Source organism: Oncorhynchus mykiss, chromosome 9, assembly GCF_013265735.2.
Source record: "Oncorhynchus mykiss isolate Arlee chromosome 9, USDA_OmykA_1.1, whole genome shotgun sequence".
Lineage (NCBI taxonomy): Eukaryota > Metazoa > Chordata > Actinopteri > Salmoniformes > Salmonidae > Oncorhynchus > Oncorhynchus mykiss.
The window spans coordinates 32,645,167-32,663,968 of NC_048573.1; the positions used below are offsets into that span (position 1 = coordinate 32,645,167).

The window sequence follows — 18,802 nt, forward strand, 5'->3', positions numbered from 1 at the left end:
CAACACATACAGTACGATCAGATTTGTAATTTATGTTCTAATTTGAGCAATAATTTCCATTTCACCCTTGACCACTGAATCATGAACAATGACAAATCTGTATAGGCTTAGATTTACACCACATTGTCCCCTTACTTGTACCTCATGTTGGAGCCCACAGCATCCAACTGCGATGTGCTGCATATAATTTATCTAAATGTATGACCTAGCTGAATGTTAGTAGGTGGGAAGTCAAGGGACAGGGAAGACAGGGAATTCTTAGAGATGAGGACAACAGAATGTACCTTAATCCCGGGAAGTCCAGGCAGCCCTGGAAGTCCTGGCTCTCCCTACACAGGAAAAATGTGACGTTATAGCCGAGTTGAGCCTCTGTCCTGGGGCCTTCAACAGCAGTCTCTACCCTCTCTATCATTGGGTCCCAAACAGCTCTCCAGTGAGCTGGGCCCTGATGAAGATTACAACTTGCACTTGAGTTGTGTACCAGTATTACATGCAATCATCATTAGTTAGGGCCACTGTGGTGCTGTTTATGTTGACTAATAAAGTTAAGAGGTCTATAAATGCTTCAAAGGGATGTAATTCAGTACGTTTGGATTGTTTTCTACTGAGATTTTCAATGTCATTCCCAAGTGAAGAATTCTGAACTTGCATAGAATGCTGAAAATGATGGAAACTCAATTGGGTTTGAGTGAACTATGTAAAATGCACATTAATTATTATGTGAATAATTGAATGCTCTATTTAAGACTTACATTTATGGTACATGAGAATATATATTTTGCACTGCTCACAATGATCAAGCGTAATAGCATTCAGAACTTAGCGAGAGGCCTGTAAATTACAATTGAGTCTCCTGAAAGCATTATAAATGTAATGAATCAAAGTCACTCATCTGGAAATCCTACTTCACAAGCTCCACTGACTATCACCCAAATGAATTATTTAATCGAGACCAACAGTTCCCTAATAGGCAACTGGAAGAGAAATTAAACTTTGTAAGAAAGCGTATTAAAGGAAATAGATAGAACAACTGTGAGCTGCCATAAAACCTTCATAAAAATCTGACTGTGTAGGGCAGGACATATTTTGCAGCACAGCAGGAAAGGGCTGCTTGAGAGGATAAAGAAAAGGGGAATTAATGGTGTGTGGCTCTCGGGAGTAATTAGTGTAATTCAATGGGATTCTGATGCAGTCTTGACAGCAGATCTGGCTCTGCCTAGCAAATGGTTATGTTGTTTGCAAGAAAAGAGAGGTCAGACAAAAGTATGGGGCTTGCTTTTTGTCAGGATCCGGTGCTTTACTCTGTACTCTGTGGCCGGTATTCAATCAATTTGTGCAGATACAGTAGTGGATTTCCAGACTGTCCTTTCAGAAGTGTGTTTTATTAGCATAGTAGGCTGTCCCAGGTGGATGGTTTCACTTGATTTAGAAATGGTAAATCTGATTGTGTGCGGTGGATGACCGCTCAGCCAGGTTTGTCAGCAGAACTGAACAAGTCATGGGGCCAAGGGACTGCACATTTCCAAATCAAGTGTCAATTCCTTCCATCAGAGACGCTGCTGGGAAAATCCAACACACTCCATGTGCTATCTGAAAATTCACTATCTGCAATTGATGAAATATACCAGTCTCTGTATCAAAACCCATACTTCTAACTTGAATGCCATGTTATGGGAGTGGCTTACCAGCTATATGTCTAGAACAGGGATGGGCAACTTAGGTGCAGGTGTTAATCCTGGTGATTTAAAAGCTAATGCTGTAATGGTGTAGTTATGTTTTATCACATTCTAATATCAATCTGAGAAATGTAACAAGTATTCCTCTCGTGAGGATTTTGAAACACGGGAAACATGCCATGGGATTTTAGTGCAGGGTATTTTACCTTTGATCCCCCACGTCCTGACTCTCCTGGTTCACCCTGTAATACAAATCAAATGTTATTTATACACATGGTTAGTTAATGCGAGTGTAGCGAAATGCTTGTGCTTCTAGTTACGACAATGCAGAAATATCCAACGAGTAGGAGGGCTCACTTTTAACCATTGAGGTAAGCAATAACGATGAATGAAATGATTTACTTGGTTCTTACCTAAATATGCCTTTTGGGTAGTGAAATTCTATTTTAAAGGAAGATTTTCACCCTATTAATTGAGGATTGGACACATTTTTTTTTCCTTCCAATTTTCGCCTAAATTGACATACCCAAATCTAACTGCCTGTAGCTCAGGACTTGAAGCTAGGATATGCATATTCTTGATACCATTTGAAAGGAAACACTTTGACGTTTGTGGAAATGTGAAATGAATTATAGGACAATATAACACATTAGATCTGGAAAAAGATAATACAAAGAAATCATATTTGAAATGCAAGAGAAAGGCCACGCTGTATTTTTCCAGCTTAGGCACAATGTAGATTTTGGCCACTAGATGGCAGCAGTGTATTTGCACATTATTTTTTTACTGATCCAATGAACTATTGTATTTCTGCTCAAAATGTTGTATCAAGACTGCCCAAATGCGCCTAATTGGTTTATTAATACATTTTCAAGTTCATAACTGTGCACTCTCCTCAAGCAATAGCATGGTATTATTTCACTGTAATAGCTACTGTAAATTGGACAGTGCGGTTAGATTAACAATAATTTAAGCTTTGTGCCCATGTCAGATATATCTGTGTCCTGGGAAATGTTTTTGTTACTTAAAACATCATGCTAATCACATTAGCGCATGTTAGCTTAACTGTCCTGTGGGAGACACACCAATCCAGTAGAGATTAAAACAAGAGTTCAGGTCACATTACAGGGTTGACCTTAAACCTAAGGGACAAATGAAAATGAATCCCCAATCACTTTAAATAAGTTAAAATTATCTCTCCCAAAGCAACAAATACAATAGAGCTTTAAAATGATGGTGAAAACTTGGGGTTAAGTGTGTTAAAATCTTCCTATAAATTAGACAAACATGACATGCCGAAATGAGAAAACAAAACTTATTTTATTGAAAACACACTGGTATTGGAGTTTTTAAAGGTAGACTCAGCAAGATGATGTTGCAACAAACAGCACCACAGATGTTGAGATGAGAACGATGCAAGACTTTGCTCCCACTCAGTCACACAGAGTATCTGAGCATGTGCACTGGTGCGCTTCATGCTGCTACAACGTGATACCTACGAGACCAAAACAGTGGCGAGGTTTAACCTTGCGTTTTAACGCTCTTAGTTGTAATTAACCCACTATGTGTTTACTTTGTGTATTCAATGTCATCTCGCTGAGTCTACCTTTAACATAGTTTAGTTTAAGCATAGATGTACAATATGTGTGCTCCAACTGGTAAAAGTAGTCTTTTTTTTGATCTGAATTTACACAAATAATGTCTGAAGGACATAAAAGGCACTCTATTCATGGAACCTACCGTTTCAGCATTTAACCCATTCTACTTACCTTAATGCCTGCAGCAGAGGAGCCTGCATCACCCTACAAGAGACAAATAATAACAACATGTCTATGTGCAACAACAATAAAGATACTGTATGAGCAACAACAATACATATATGTCCAATGCGCAAAACTGTTAGGCGGTAAGGAGCTCTCTAGCTTTAAACAGGATTACACTTAAACCCTTTACCTTCTTTAAAATGAGACCAAGTATAATATAATCTGAGGGTAATACCATTGGCAAAATTCCTAACTCAGCATTTCAAAAACTCTGTCCTGGGGACCCAAGGGGTGCGCGTTTTGGATTTTGGATTTAGCACTACACAGCTGATTCAAATAATCATAGCTTGATGATGAATCATCTGTGTTGTGCTAAGGCAAAAAACTAAAATGTGCACCCCTTGGGGTCCCCAGGACAGAGTTTGGGAAACGCTGCCCTAACTGATCTTTAGCAGCTAGGGTGTGGGTGATGACTCACTATTTTTTATATATATATATGTGTACTAAACAGAAGCTCAATAATAGATGTTGAGATGACAGGCCAAGAGGAAAAGATCCAGTCCGTCTTTAGTAAATGAGTGGAACGGAATGTGATGCTTTAACATGTGTTTGAAATGGAAACCACAAGGCAAGGGTAAATAAACATAAACAGGCTACAGTACAGTGATGTCACAACTAAAGAACTAGAGTAAATCACCAAGATCCACAAAAAAATCTCACAATAGCTGGCCTTATGTTATCTGAAATTTTGAGCTGCACTGTCACTCTGTGGTAGATACCATTGTCATGACTCTTCTGTGAAGATCTGAATGATCAGGTTACAGTGGGTCCGCTCTACAGCACGGGCTCTCTTGTAGAGCAGGAAGTCTGCTGTTTTATGACAGTAGTAAATACCGAAATTCCTTTCCCCACTCTGCCAAAATGAAGGTTGAGAATCCCTTTGTTACCACAGAGAAAGACTTCGCAGTACGGTAACCTCAAAAGGTTGAATAATGTAACAATATTTCTGTATTCCAACCAGTTGGAATTGTCCGTGGGTATTTAAAGAACAATCCTCTACCAAAGGACAAGACCAGAGAACATGGAGATCATTCCCACGTTGAAATGGCTAAGAAATCTACAAACTAAATAACAATTATTCAGGCTGCAGCTGTTTAAGTACTTTAATCTGGTAAACGCAACGGGTCGAAGACCGAATGGTACTCTGACATATCCATTATATCAAGCTACAACTCCGAAAGACTTTGATCACTGGTGGGACAAACCAGAGACTTTCTGTTGACAACCTATCCAGCAGACGGACAGGCGGCCACAGAGAGGGACAACAAAGGCATACACAACAAAGGCATATATGTATATTGAAATGTATTTTCGAATGAGCAGTTGTTCATGTTCAAAGTATAAGCATTTCCATGAGTGTAGTGTATGTACGGGGTCCACTCTGAGTTTCCCGCTCTTGAGCTGGCCCCACCCCATTCCTTTGTCTACCATGCCGTCATATCGGCTTAGCCCACTAGGGACTTTTCAGTGTCAGTAACCAATGTATTACTATTGTGTGTGTGTGTTTTGTCATTCTGTGATTGATTAGTTAGTTAGAAAATAATTAAGCTAATTTGTATATTGCTGATTCATGATTTATGTTAGGGTTTATGCAGATATCCAAGGGTTTGCGACATTCAGGAAGGAAACTGATGAGGTAATAATACATTAACTGAAGACTAATCGATAAGATAATAAAACATCTGAATATTCGGGAAATAGAGACTCTATAAACATTTTCCTATGGTGCCCCGACTTCGTAGTTAATTACTATTCCGTGATTAATTTAATAATTACACAGAGAATTGATTTGATAATATAAGTCTTCACATTTAATGACAGCAAACGCTATGACAACACCCACTCTTCGTTTATGTAATAGGCTGTTGGACTGAAACATTCACAACTCCATTCATTTACAAAAAGATAATCAATTTGTGCCACAGTTCAGACCACCAATAGATCAGCGTTCTACCTCCCCCTTGTGATGGTATGGTGCAATGACAGAATGATGCAATTTACCACCATCTACCACAAATGGTTGCGGCGTAAGAGTGAAACTTTTAATTGAGGAACCACTATGTTTATCATTACTTATTATGGAAACATTCCTGACTTATTATTATGTATGCATATTTCCTGTATAATGTTTTACTATTTGTTGTGTATACATATTCAATTTATTTATGCATATTCTTTCTATCTGCATAAGTACTTCCTCATTCTATAACTATGTCATTGTGGTAACTAGTGATTCATTGTAAATGACTTATGTTTTTATTATTTATCTGTTATAGAAACCACATACACATGTTTACAGATACTACTTTACATATCAATACTCTTCAGGCTACCTTGGCAATAAAGTGTTAACAGTGTCTTTCTAGCAGAAGAGACAGGGGCTAGAGTTTAGGGAACGGGATAGCTCTATGAATTTCCCATTGGTGGAAAGGGAGCATAGAATTAGTGCTGGGCCTTTGCCTGGTGCAGATTTTGCGGTTCTACTTCACATGTGCCTTGCTCTTAGAAGTTGCTAAGGATTGCCTGGCCCGGCTTTTATGGGAGTCATTACGATGCATATACAGTGCCTTGCGAAAGTATTCGGCCCCCTTGAACTTTGCGACCTTTTGCCACATTTCAGGCTTCAAACATAAAGATATAAAACTGTATTTTTTTGTGAAGAATCAACAAGTGGGACACAATCATGAAGTGGAACGACATTTATTGGATATTTCAAAATTTTTTAACAAATCAAAAACTGAAAAATTGGGCGTGCAAAATTATTCAGCCCCCTTAAGTTAATATTTTGTAGCGCCACCTTTTGCTGCGATTACAGCTGTAAGTCGCTTGGGGTATGTCTCTATCAGTTTTGCACATCGAGAGACTGACATATTTTCCCATTCCTCCTTGCAAAACAGCTCGAGCTCAGTGAGGTTGGATGGAGAGCATTCGTGAACAGCAGTTTTCAGTTCTTTCCACAGATTCTCGATTGGATTCAGGTCTGGACTTTGACTTGGCCATTCTAACACCTGGATATGTTTATTTTTGAACCATTCCATTGTAGATTTTGCTTTATGTTTTGGATCATTGTCTTGTTGGAAGACAAATCTCCGTCCCAGTCTCAGGTCTTTTGCAGACTCCATCAGGTTTTCTTCCAGAATGGTCCTGTATTTGTCTCCATCCATCTTCCCATCAATTTTAACCATCTTCCCTGTCCCTGCTGAAGAAAAGCAGGCCCAAACCATGATGCTGCCACCACCATGTTTGACAGTGTGTTCAGTGTGTTCAGCTGTGTTGCTTTTACGCCAAACATAACGTTTTGCATTGTTGCCAAAAAGTTCCATTTTGGATTCATCTGACCAGAGCACCTTCTTCCACATGTTTGGTGTGTCTCCCAGGTGGCTTGTGGTAAACTTTAAACAACACTTTTTATGGATATCTTTAAGAAATGGCTTTCTTCTTGCCACTCTTCCATAAAGGCCAGATTGGTGCAATATACGACTGATTGTTGTCCTATGGACAGAGTCTCCCACCTCAGCTGTAGATCTCTGCAGTTCATCCAGAGTGATCATGGGCCTCTTGGCTGCATCTCTGATCAGTCTTCTCCTTGTATGAGCTGAAAGTTTAGAGGGACGGCCAGGTCTTGGTAGATTTGCAGTGGTCTGATACTCCTTCCATTTCAATATTATCGCTTGCACAGTGCTCCTTGGGATGTTTAAAGCTTGGGAAATCTTTTTGTATCCAAATCCGACTTTAAACTTCTTCACAACAGTATCTCGAACCTGCCTGGTGAGCTCCTTGTTCTTCATGATGCTCTCTGCGCTTTTAACGGACCTCTGAGACTATCACAGTGCAGGTGCATTTTATACGGAGACTTGATTACACACAGGTGGATTGTAATTATCATCATTAGTCATTTAGGTCAACATTGGATCATTCAGAGATCCTCATTGAACTTCTGGAGAGAGTTTGCTGCACTGAAAGTAAAGGGGCTGAATAATTTTGCACGCCCAATTTTTCAGTTTTTGATTTGTTAAAAAAGTTTGAAATATCCAATAAATGTCGTTCCACTTCATGATTGTGTCCCACTTGTTGTTGATTCTTCACAAAAAAATACAGTTTTATATCTTTATGTTTGAAGCCTGAAATGTGGCAAAAGGTCGCAAAGTTCAAGGGGGCCGAATACTTTCGCAAGGCACTGTATAATTGCAGCAATTTTTTGCTGCCAATAAACTGCATTAACGGTTACAGCTGGATATCACTTTGCTCAAATGTATTGCTGTGCTAAAAGATTCAACATAGAGCCCATATATAGGCTGCATGAATCAGGCAGTTGCCATGAAGCCAAAGCGGTGTGGTGACTAATTTGCACCATGGCAGAGATGTGTGTCACACCCAACATTATTGCCATAGTTATTCTGCTTCCTTCTGGGGAATTGGTTTTTAAATCTCTGCTTTAGTTTTCCTCTAATGACTGAGTAACCATATACGTGAGGGATCGTCAATTCTGATTAGCTCAGAGACCAGCTAAGGACACTGCCAGCAGTTGAACCATAGCCAGAATAACTAGAGGTAGCTTTCACCTCAAATTTGAGGTACTACTACAGCCCACAGCTCTGCCAGCCTAAACCTACTCATGAGAGAATGTTGAAATGTTACAGATACTGTCCTGTTTGGCAAATGGCTTATGAAAATTAATGAATACCAATGCTGTTTTTTAACAGATTGTTACAGAGAGTAACTTAGTACCTGGACATGCAATAACAATAAAGACATTTTAAAGGCCCAACACGAGGTTGGAATAATACTGTGAAATTGTGAAAATGACAATAATGCCCTTTTAGTGTAAGAGCTGTTTGAAAAAACAGCCTAAATGTCAGCCTGTTTTGGTGGGATGGAGTTCACCATGCGGTAAATTCATTAATAGACCAATAAGAAAGAGTTTCAAACCTCTCTGCCAATAACAGCATATTTTCAGTTTTCCCCTCCCCATTCAGACCACTCCCAGAGAGTCCTAGCAAAATTCTTGCTTGAGAATTTGCCCTTTTTCTCTGCTAAGAAGCTATATTTGTTTATTTTTAACCATTTTAATTGAAAACAATCACAGTCAGAAATTATAAGAGTGCCTTGGTCCTCTTTTTTAATGACCATTCAACCCCTTTACCAAATAGCGCCTTCTACCTAAGTCTTACTATTGTATCCCAGGAGCACTTCTCTTAATTTTTTCTTTAAACTAGAATGTTGAAAATGTGCAGAAGTAATTATTTATTCTTCACATTCACAGAACACAATTTTAAAACAATTTTACTTTGTATTCGTGCAAACTCAGAGCTGACTATTCTCATTGCCATCTCTTTTTCTCCAACATTGCAGCTCCCATATCTTCACCCTGTCACTCATATTACCACATTTTTTCCTGGTGTCTGTGTGCTTGGCATCTCCAGCATGTGAGCATTCAAGGGGCTGATTCACTTAATCCCTTTTTATTGAAGCATCTTACTGCAGCTCTCTGCCCTACTTATTGCAGAACCGTTAACCTATATCTTTAATTGTGCAATTGTTTCTGGTATTCTCCCTAAGATCTGAAGGAGGAGATCCTTCTGACTTAGATAACTACCGTCCAATCTCCAAATTATCTTGCCTTTGCCAAAGTTTTAGAATCGCTGGCCAACTGTCAGCTAAGCTTTTTTAAGGCACATGAAAGTTCAGATGTTCGAGAAGGCATTTCTGCCCCAAAAAACTCCTGTGAAGTAGTGACGCGCGACATACACATAGTTTCCTGAAAAGAGTCACGAAACGAGACTACTGTTCAGAAGTCTAGTCAGGTGCCACATAGAGGGACTTTAGAAAATTACAGTTGGCTCAGAACAGGGCAGCACAGCTGGCCCGTAAAAGTACACAGAGAGCTTGTTTTTGTAAGAATTGTTGACAAACTACTAGCACACATCTTGGACACGCATGCATACCCCACAAGACATGCCACAAGAGGTCTCTTCACAATCCCCAAGTCCAGAACAGACTATGGGAGGCTCACAGTAATACATAAGACCCCACAATTAGATATTAGTTAAACCTCTTCCCGCTACTAAAAATGACTCAACACCATCGCGCTGCAAGTCCTGCCTCTTCCATCTCCTCATTGGTTTATAGAAGTAGGTACCCATGTGCCATCTCCTCATTGGTAATACCCACGTGGTTGACTGAAAGACGAACGAGATCAGTGGCGGTAATGCACCTAATTTATGAAAGTGGCTAATCGCAATATAAAGTCAAGAGAAGGAAAAACCTAGAAGGAGGAGAGATGACTAGAAACAATTCGGTTGACCGTTTTATGTGTGGATTAATTGTCAGAGTAGAGGACCGTGTGCATTTCAGGGAAAATAACAACGTAAAATAACAACGTAAACAACAATGTTTATATCCTAGGACAAATTAGCTAGCAACAGCAAGCTAGCTAGCAACAGCAAACTAGCTAAATAGGACAAATTAGCTAGCAAGTGCAAGCTAACTAGCTAAATTGTCATAAATGTTTAATGCTTTTCGACCTGTCCCCAAATTAATGTAATTAGTTCAGAGTTTGTTTGATATTTTAACCTGCGTGTCATGATCGCATTTGGTGTGGGGGGAGAAAATAAATTCATGCACAATGGTGCAAGCGGGCAGCCGGTTTGGGTTCCGTGTAATTGGTCTGTGTCAGCCTAGGTAGAATAGTAAGTTTGTAATAATGTATTATTATTACTACTACTGCTGCTACTACTACAACTACTGCTACTACCACAGCACGAGACTATACACCTGCCACATCAAGTTGATACCTGCTATGCAAGGATTCGTTTTTGCAACCCGTCTGCCAAATCCATCCATTACGCATGGTCCTCTTCATCAAGCACTCCTTCTCGAGGAAGCTTTCAAATCAGGAAAGCACCAATAATCAATGTCACCAGCATTTACATAATACCCCTAGATATTTATTGGAAATTTGCATGAAACTCATCATGCAATTAACCACCATGTGAAGTTAATCATAGCCTATAAACTCTTCATGCTTTTCCAGGTCGCGGTGGTATTAGGCTGCAACGTAACTTATTATTAACTCCAAGTTACCTCGGCATGATGGTTTGTATATCAATATTTGAGCATAAAGGCATTTCCACCGCAATTGTAGTCTAATCTTTTTAAATATATGAACGGATGTTTTAGGTAGGCAATAAACAGGCTACTGTAAAATGTATTTTCCTTTTTCTTGGAATAGAAACATCATAATAAATACATTTAATGAAGCTAAAATACCAGAAATAAATGCAAATAATAAAGGCCAGTATCATCTTATTTTCATAATCTAAAGGGAATAAATAATCTCCAAGGGCAGCAGTCAAATTATTTGTGCACATATTATCATTATAAAGACAGAAAAATATGCATAATATAAACAAGAGGAAGGAGAATTAAATATATTTTTGGATTGCCTAAAATTAAAAAATACATTGAGATGAAGCCACCCCCTTGTGTGGATTATTTAGCCGATAATTGTCATATTGAAAATAGTACAAACATTTCTGACACACACCTGAACCTATATGTCACGACTTCTGTCGATGTCTCTCCTTGTTCGGGCAGTGCTCGGCGGTCGACAGTCTTCTAGCCATCGCCAGTCTTCTAGCCATCGCCGATCCATTTTTAATTTTCCATTTGTCTTGTCTTGTTTTCCCACACACCTGGTTCTCATTTCTCTCATTATGTGTTGTGTATTTAACCCTCTGTTTCCCTCATGTTTTTGTGTGGTATTGTTTATTCTGTTTCATGTTATGCTCACATGAGTCTTTTGCGCTCGGTTATGTTAACCCGTATTTGTTATTTCGTGTTCACTTTGCTCTCCTGCACCTGACTCCCTTCCAGCCATTTACGCAAACCTGACACTATAGCGTTACCGCATGCGCTTAGATTTACCATTGTGTTAGGTTTGTTATTAAAGTAGAGCCCTTAATTACCAAATTAAAATGAAAAGATTAAACATTTCATGATGACACATCGTTTAAACTTTGAAGAGGCGAATAGAATATAATAATACGTTATTGTCCATCCAGGATGGACATTTTTCTTTGGCATCACTTTACATTAAAAGGATCACATACACTCTCACATCACACACAGGATTTCTACTTCAACGAGTCGGAGTCGGAGGCGCAGGCTTACCCCGGACCATGCCCTAATCCCAGAGACATGGAAAAGAAAAAGGTGGCATAAAAGAGGCAAACGTTCAGGCACCCTGACGAAACTGAGTCGGCAAGTACATAAATCGCCTCTGCCCTCCATTCTATTGGTGAAAGTACAATCACTGGAGAACAAACTGGACAAGCTCTGTTCGAGACTATCCTATCAACCGGACCTGAAGAACTGTAATATTCTTTGTTTCACTGAGTCGTGGCTAAACAAGGACATGGATAATATACAGTAAGCAACTACTCATTCAGGTGTTTTTTTTAATTACTATTTTCCACATTGTAGAATAATAGTGAAGAGATCAAAACTATGAAAAACACATCTGTAATCATGTAGTAACCTTTGGGAGAAGTTTACTACATGATAAACAAATCAAACAATATTTTTTTATTATTTATTTCAGATTGCCTTGATGACAGCTTTGCACACGCTTGGCATTCTCTCAACTTATTAACCATAACTCTATCCTCCTAATTCCTGCTTCATCCCCACAGTGACCATGATTACATATCCAAACCAGAAGCCATGGATAAGGGGCAACATCCGGATTAAGCTAAAGTTGCCACTTTAAAGGAGTGGAACACTAATCCGCTTATAAGAAATCATTCTACGCCCTTCGACAAACCATCAAAAAAGCAAAACATAATTTCAGGACTAAGATCAAATCCTACTACACCGGCTTTGATGCTAGTCATATTTTGTGGCAGGGCTAGCAAACTATCATGGATTACAAAGGGAAACCCAGCCTGGAGCTGCCCAGTGACGGAGCTAAATGCCTTTTATGCTCTCTTCGAGGCAAGCAACACTGAACCATGCATGAGAGCACCAGGTGTTCCGGCTGACTGTGTGATCATGCTCTCTGTAGCCGATGTGAGTAAGACCTTTAAACAGGTTAACATTCACAAGGCCGCAGGGCCAGACGCATAGCCAGGACCCGTACTCACCATATGCGCTGACCAGGTGTCTTCAATGACATTTTCAACCTCTCCCTGACCCAGTCTGTAATACCTAGATATTTCAAGCAGACCAAAAATACATGTCTAAATGTCAATAGTTCTCACATCTATAGCCATGAAATGCTTTGAAAGGCTGGTCATAGCTCACATTAACACTATCATCCCAGACTGGACACACTCCATACCGTCCCAACAGATCAACAGATGATGCAACTCTCTATTTCCCTCCACACTGCCTTTTGCCATCTGGACAAGAGGAACACCTATGTGAGAATGCTGTTCATTGACTACAGCTAAGCATAGTGCCCTCCAAGCTCATCACTAAGTTAAGGATCCTGGGATTGAACACCTCCCTCTGCAACTGAATCCTGGACTTCTTGACGAGGTAGGCAACAACACATCCGCCATGCTGACCCTCAACACTGGGGCCCCATCAGGAGTGCGTAGCTTAGTCCCCTCATGTACTCCTTGTTCACACACGACTGTGTGGCTGTGCACGACTCCAACACTATCATTACGTTGACGACACACCGGTGGTAGGCCTGATCACCGATGATGATGAGACAGCCTATAGGGGGAGATCAGAGACCTGGCAATGTAGTGCCAGAACACTGTCATGACGTTGGCCTGTGGGTAAGGTTTATGAACTCCCCCCATAAATATCTTTCTCCCTTCCCTCTCTCTGACTCTACTGAATGACTCTTGAATAGCCATTGTTAAACATAGAGAGTCTGGGAACATCAAACAAGTGGGGGGAAAGGAACCATATTTCGGTAATAGAACCAGTTGAAAATATGCGTTGGTACTTAACTTGAAGCTAGGGGGCACAATTTTTATGTTTGGAAAAATAACGTTCCCAAAGTAAACGGCCTATTTGTCATGACCAGATGCTAGAATATGCATATAGTTGACCGATTTAGGATAGAAAACACTCTAAAGTTTCCAAAACTGCAAAAATATTGTCTGTGAGTATAACAGAACTGCTATTGCAGACGAAAGCCTGAGGATAATCCAATCAGGAAGTGCCTCTTATTTTGAAACCTCCTATATGCGTTCCTGTCCTCCATTTAAAGGGATATCAATCAGATTCCTTTTTCTGTGGATTCCCTAAGGTGTCAACAGTCAGGCTTTTATTTTGAAAAATGAGCGTGAAGGAGAGGTGGAGAGGTGGGGGCTCTCAGAGTGTGATGGTGCGCAATTGAGTGAAGTGGCCATTGTTCCTCCCGCTGTTATGGAAAAAGCTACACACTCGGTTGATATACAGTATTATCGAGTATATATTTTAAAAACTACCTGAGGAATGATTATAAAAAACGTTTGACTTGTTTCTGTGGACATTATGAAGACTATTTGGAATTTCCATCTGCGTTGTCGTGACCGCTCTTTCCTGTGGATTTCTGAACATAACGCAACAAACAAACGTCGGTATTTTGGGTATAAAAACAATCTTTATGGAACAAAAGGAACATTTGCTGTGTAACTGGGAGTCTCGTGAGTGAAAACAACCGAAGATCAAAGGTAAACGGTTAATTTGATTGCTTTTCTGATTTTCGTGACCAAGCTTCCTGATGCTATCGATAAACTTACACAAACGCTTGGATTGCTTTCGCTGTAAAGCATAATTTCAAAATCTGAGACGACAGGGTGATAAACAAAAGGCTAAGCTGTGTTTCAAAATATTGCACATGTGATTTCATGAATATGAATATTTTCTAGTAATATTATTTGACTGTTGCGCTATGCTATTCAGCGGTTGAAGACTAAAATTATCCCGCTACAGGGATTGGTAGCATCAATTAATGAATATGATGTCAGTTCGGTTGTCATCTGAGACATTATGACTGATGACAGGACGACAAACTGTATCTGGGAAAGTCTACACATTCTAGTTATCAGATTCACATGGAATTGTTGTGCAATTGAAATGTTTAAATATGACACTGTGAAAAGATTAAATGTAATTTTAGCTTCCAAATGAGAGAATTGGGTCTTCATAAGGTTAGAGCGCTGCTCAATCGGTGGCCCGCCCCTGTGAAGAGACATTGGTTATAAACTATGAAACACACCCTCTCTCCCTCCACTATATAAGCCCTTGATGAAAATGTAACCTTCTGTTCCGAGTACGCGAGGCCTGCAGCCTCTGCGTTAAAAGGCGAATAACTTTCTGTTCCGGGTACATTAGGGCGACGGTCCGGTGTCAGAAGGATTCACATAATAACTACAGAACTAAGCCAACCTCAGGGTGAGCTTTGGTTGCGAATGGTATGAACTTTGAACTCTTATTCACTACAGAAGTGATACCTCCTAGCCGTTGAGTCAGCAGCAGCCACTGTAAACATGGGCTAGAAAAGGACGGACGACGTATCCAGTCTAACACACAACGACGATACTACAACGTATACCATTTACCACCAGAGACATTCTTCCGAGGACAGCAAGATCTCTGTTGGGCAACACGGCCAGCATCTACGACCAACCTACCGAAGCGCAGCTATTCGATTAGCTATTTGATTAGTGATTGGTGCTATGTTTTATTATTTGGGAACTTTTTTATTTGAAGTCGTAGCTCATTTAATATGAGGGCTACATATCTTTTCACTTTCTATGTGCTTAGTGCTGTGTTAATTGATAGGGCAATAAACCAACATGCTGATGTTGCTAATTTTGCTGTTATCTACCTGGCTTTTACAGTGTTGGAGATACTTTTGGAGCCCGTTGCTCTGTGAATGAGGAAATATGACTGTTTCTCCCTCGTATTTTGGGAGAAACCACAAGCTTGCTCTGTAAATGCACGCGAGAACTATGCACATTCCTCCCAAACAACATGGGAGAAATCAGACTCTTGTGCTTACATGTCAGGACTGTTCTCTTGGTACTTAACCATGTCTCTGGACTTTACACTTCTCCTGTTATATGAGGTGTTAAAGACTCTGGTGACTGTGGATTGTTGTTCAAGTGCTGTCTTTAAATTCAAATGTTGTAACCCTGATCTAGACTTGCCATTATCTTGCTGCTTCCACCGTCTGGAAATGTGCAATCTAACCCAGGTCCTGACATTTTTACACCTCCCGAATTAAGTAGTAGCAGAGTGGCATGAAGTTTCTGCATATGAATGTAAGAAGTCTTCCTCCGAAGCTTGATTTTCTGAATATATGGATAAAAACTGCAGACCCTGACGTATTTATGCCTTCTGAAACCTAGGTCAAAAAATATTCTACAGACAGAAATATTGGCATAAATGGTTCCAATGTGTTTTGCGCAGATCGTAACTCTAAGAGTGGTGGTGTTGCTGTACATGTAAAAAAGACAAGTTCTTGGCGGTTGTTATGACTTCGGTTACTAAACCTAAGCAATTTGAATATCTGTCTTCGAACCTAAACCTCAGCTCATCTTTAAATATTATTGTATCTTGTTGTTGTAGACCATCTGCTACTGCTGGCTCTTCGGAATGTATTTTCAAATTGTTATCACAGCATGTCAATCCTGAGTTTGTCTTGATGTGTGATCTGTATCAGGACTGGTTAACATTATCTCTGATCAACTAAAAATTCTATGCAGTACCTATAATCTCAGTCCGATTGTCAACAGTGTAACTAGGTTGAATGTAAAGTATCCTCTGAAATCCTCTTTGATTTGATCTTAACCAATACTCCTCATCATTTTAATGCTTCTGGTATTTTTGCAAATTACATTAGTGATCACTGTGCTTTTACCTGTGTGGGAGATGATAAAATTCCTAAGCGATATCCACGTGTCATTAAGAAAAGAAACTGTAAGCAGTTTGATACGAAAGTTTTATTTTTATTTTTACATGATGTATTGAATGGAATAGAATTTAATTAGTCCCGGATGTTGAACCAGCCTTTTCTTACTTCCACAACGCATTCCAGGATGTATCCAATAGGCAATGCCCTTTAACATTTTTTGGGATTATGGGCAGAGTGAACCCTTGGTTTACTAATGAACTGACTAAAATCATAAGGGAATGAAATGCTATGTGGGCTAAAGCAAGACGGTCTGGTATGGCGGATGTGGCTATGACCCAAAAACTGAAAGCAGTTATATTATATATTTCGGATTCGAGCCCAGGGTCTGTCGCAGCCGGCCGCGACCTGGAGACCCATGAAGCGGCACACAATTGTCCCAGCATTGTCCGGGTTAGTGGAGGGTTTGGCCGGCCGTGATGTCCTTGTCCCATTGCTCTCAAGCGGCTCCTGTGGCGGGCCAAAGGCATGCACGCTGACATGCTTCAACAAAGTACTGAGTTAAGGGTCTGAATACTTATGTAAATGTAATATTTAAAAAACAATTTTAAAATAAATTTGCAAACATTTCTAAAAACTTGACTTTGTCATTGTGGGGTATTGTGTGTAGATTGATGAGGAAAAACACATTTAATCCATTTCTAGAATAAGGCTGTAATGAAATGTGGAAAAAGTCAAGGGGTCTCAATACTTTCCAAATGCACTGTATGTACATATCTACCTCAATTACCTCGTACTCCTGCACATCAACCTGGTAATGGTATCACTTGTAAATGGCCAAGTTATTGTGACTCCTGGTGTATTTATTATTACGTGTTTTACTTTTCTACTATTTCTACTATTTCTCTATTTTATTTCTCTCTGCATTGTTGGGAAGGGCCCGTAAGCCTTATCAAGTTAATAGGTTGTTGCATTTCACTGTTATTCTAGACCTGCTTTTTATGAAGTAGGTGTCTAATGCGATTTGATTTGATTTTGCATTCACTCACAATTGACCGCTGCCCCAACTGCACTGTTAATATAGATAAGTGCATATACCAATACAATTTAGTAGTCCAACAGCACAAGCAACGAATTAATGTTTGAACACGTTCTTCTTGGCCATGGGCATTCTGAATTGCCAGCCAGAGAGAAACATAAAGAAGCAAACACACGGTTGATGCAAATATCATAGAAGAGTGTAATTGTCTTCAGGACAGCTGTTTTTTAGTTATGACATTAGTGTTTCTTACGTAATATGCAATTGTTGTTTTCTATGTGTGTCTTTAGTTTTGTTCAGTGTTGTGTCAGTCAGTGTATGTAAGTTGTTTTGTCTGAAACTTTGTTACCCCTGCTGCTGTTGGACCAGGTCTCTGAGAAAAACCCGTATAAATAAAGGTTAAATAAAAAATAAAAGCACACAGCCAAGACAACGCAATAGTGGCTTTGGGACAATCCACTGAATGTCTTTCAGTGGCCCAGCCAGAGCCCGGACTTGAACCCGATCTAACATCTCTGGAGAGACCTGAAAATAGCTGTGCAGCAACGCTCCCCATCTAAACTGACAGAGCTTGAAAGGATCTGCAAAAATAATGGGAGAAACTCCCCAAATACAGGTGTGCCATGCTTGTAGCGTCTTACCCAAGAAAACGTAAGGCTGTAATCTCTGCCAGTGGTGATTCAACAAAGTACTGAGTAAAGGATCTGAATACTTATGTAAATGTGATATTCATTTTTTTAGTTTTTAAATACATTTGCCAACATTTCTAAAAAAGCTGTTTTTACTTTATCATTGTGGGATATTGTGTGTAGATTGAAGAGGGAAAAAACATTTAAACCATTTTTAGAATAAGGCTGTAACGTAACAAAATGTGGAAAAAATCAAGGGGTCTCAATACTTCCCAAATGCACTGTATGTACATATCTACCTCAATTACCCCGTACTCCTGCACATCAACTTGGTAATGGTTTCGCTTGTAAATAGCCAAGTTATTGTGACTCCTTGTGTATTTTTATTATTACGTCTTTTTCTCTACTATTTCTTTATTTTATTTCTCTCTTTGTTGTTGGGAAGGGCCTGTAAGTAAGCATTTCACTGTGAGTCTAGACCTGTTATTTATGAAATGTGTCTAATGCAATTTAATTTGATTTGATTTTGCATTCACTCACATTTGACCGCTGCCCCAACTGCACTGGTAATATAGATAAGTGCATATACAGATACTATTTAGTAGTCCAACAGCACAAGCAACGAATTAATGTTTGAACACGTTCTTCTTGGCCATGGACATTCTGAAGTGCCAGCCAGAGGGAAACATAAAGAAGCAATCAGATTTTTAATACACCGAAGACAACAACCTATTAACTTGATAAGGCAAAGCAAAAAAACGTTATTTTAAAGCATC

General features: G+C 39.6%; 1 protein-coding gene across 29 annotated transcripts in view; it reads right to left on the reverse strand.

Moving 5' to 3' along the window:
• LOC110531933 (collagen alpha-1(XXV) chain) overlaps window positions 1-18,802 on the reverse strand; it is a 356,708-nt gene that overhangs the window by 45,800 nt on the left and 292,106 nt on the right. For all 29 annotated transcript variants that reach the window (XM_036987814.1, XM_036987810.1, XM_036987806.1 and 26 more), the window contains 3 exons: window positions 3,446-3,478; window positions 1,883-1,918; window positions 285-329 (listed from right to left, as the gene is read on the reverse strand). In XM_036987814.1, the coding sequence (XP_036843709.1) occupies window positions 285-329; window positions 1,883-1,918; window positions 3,446-3,478 (114 nt within the window). The remainder of the gene's footprint in view (window positions 1-284; window positions 330-1,882; window positions 1,919-3,445; window positions 3,479-18,802) is intronic.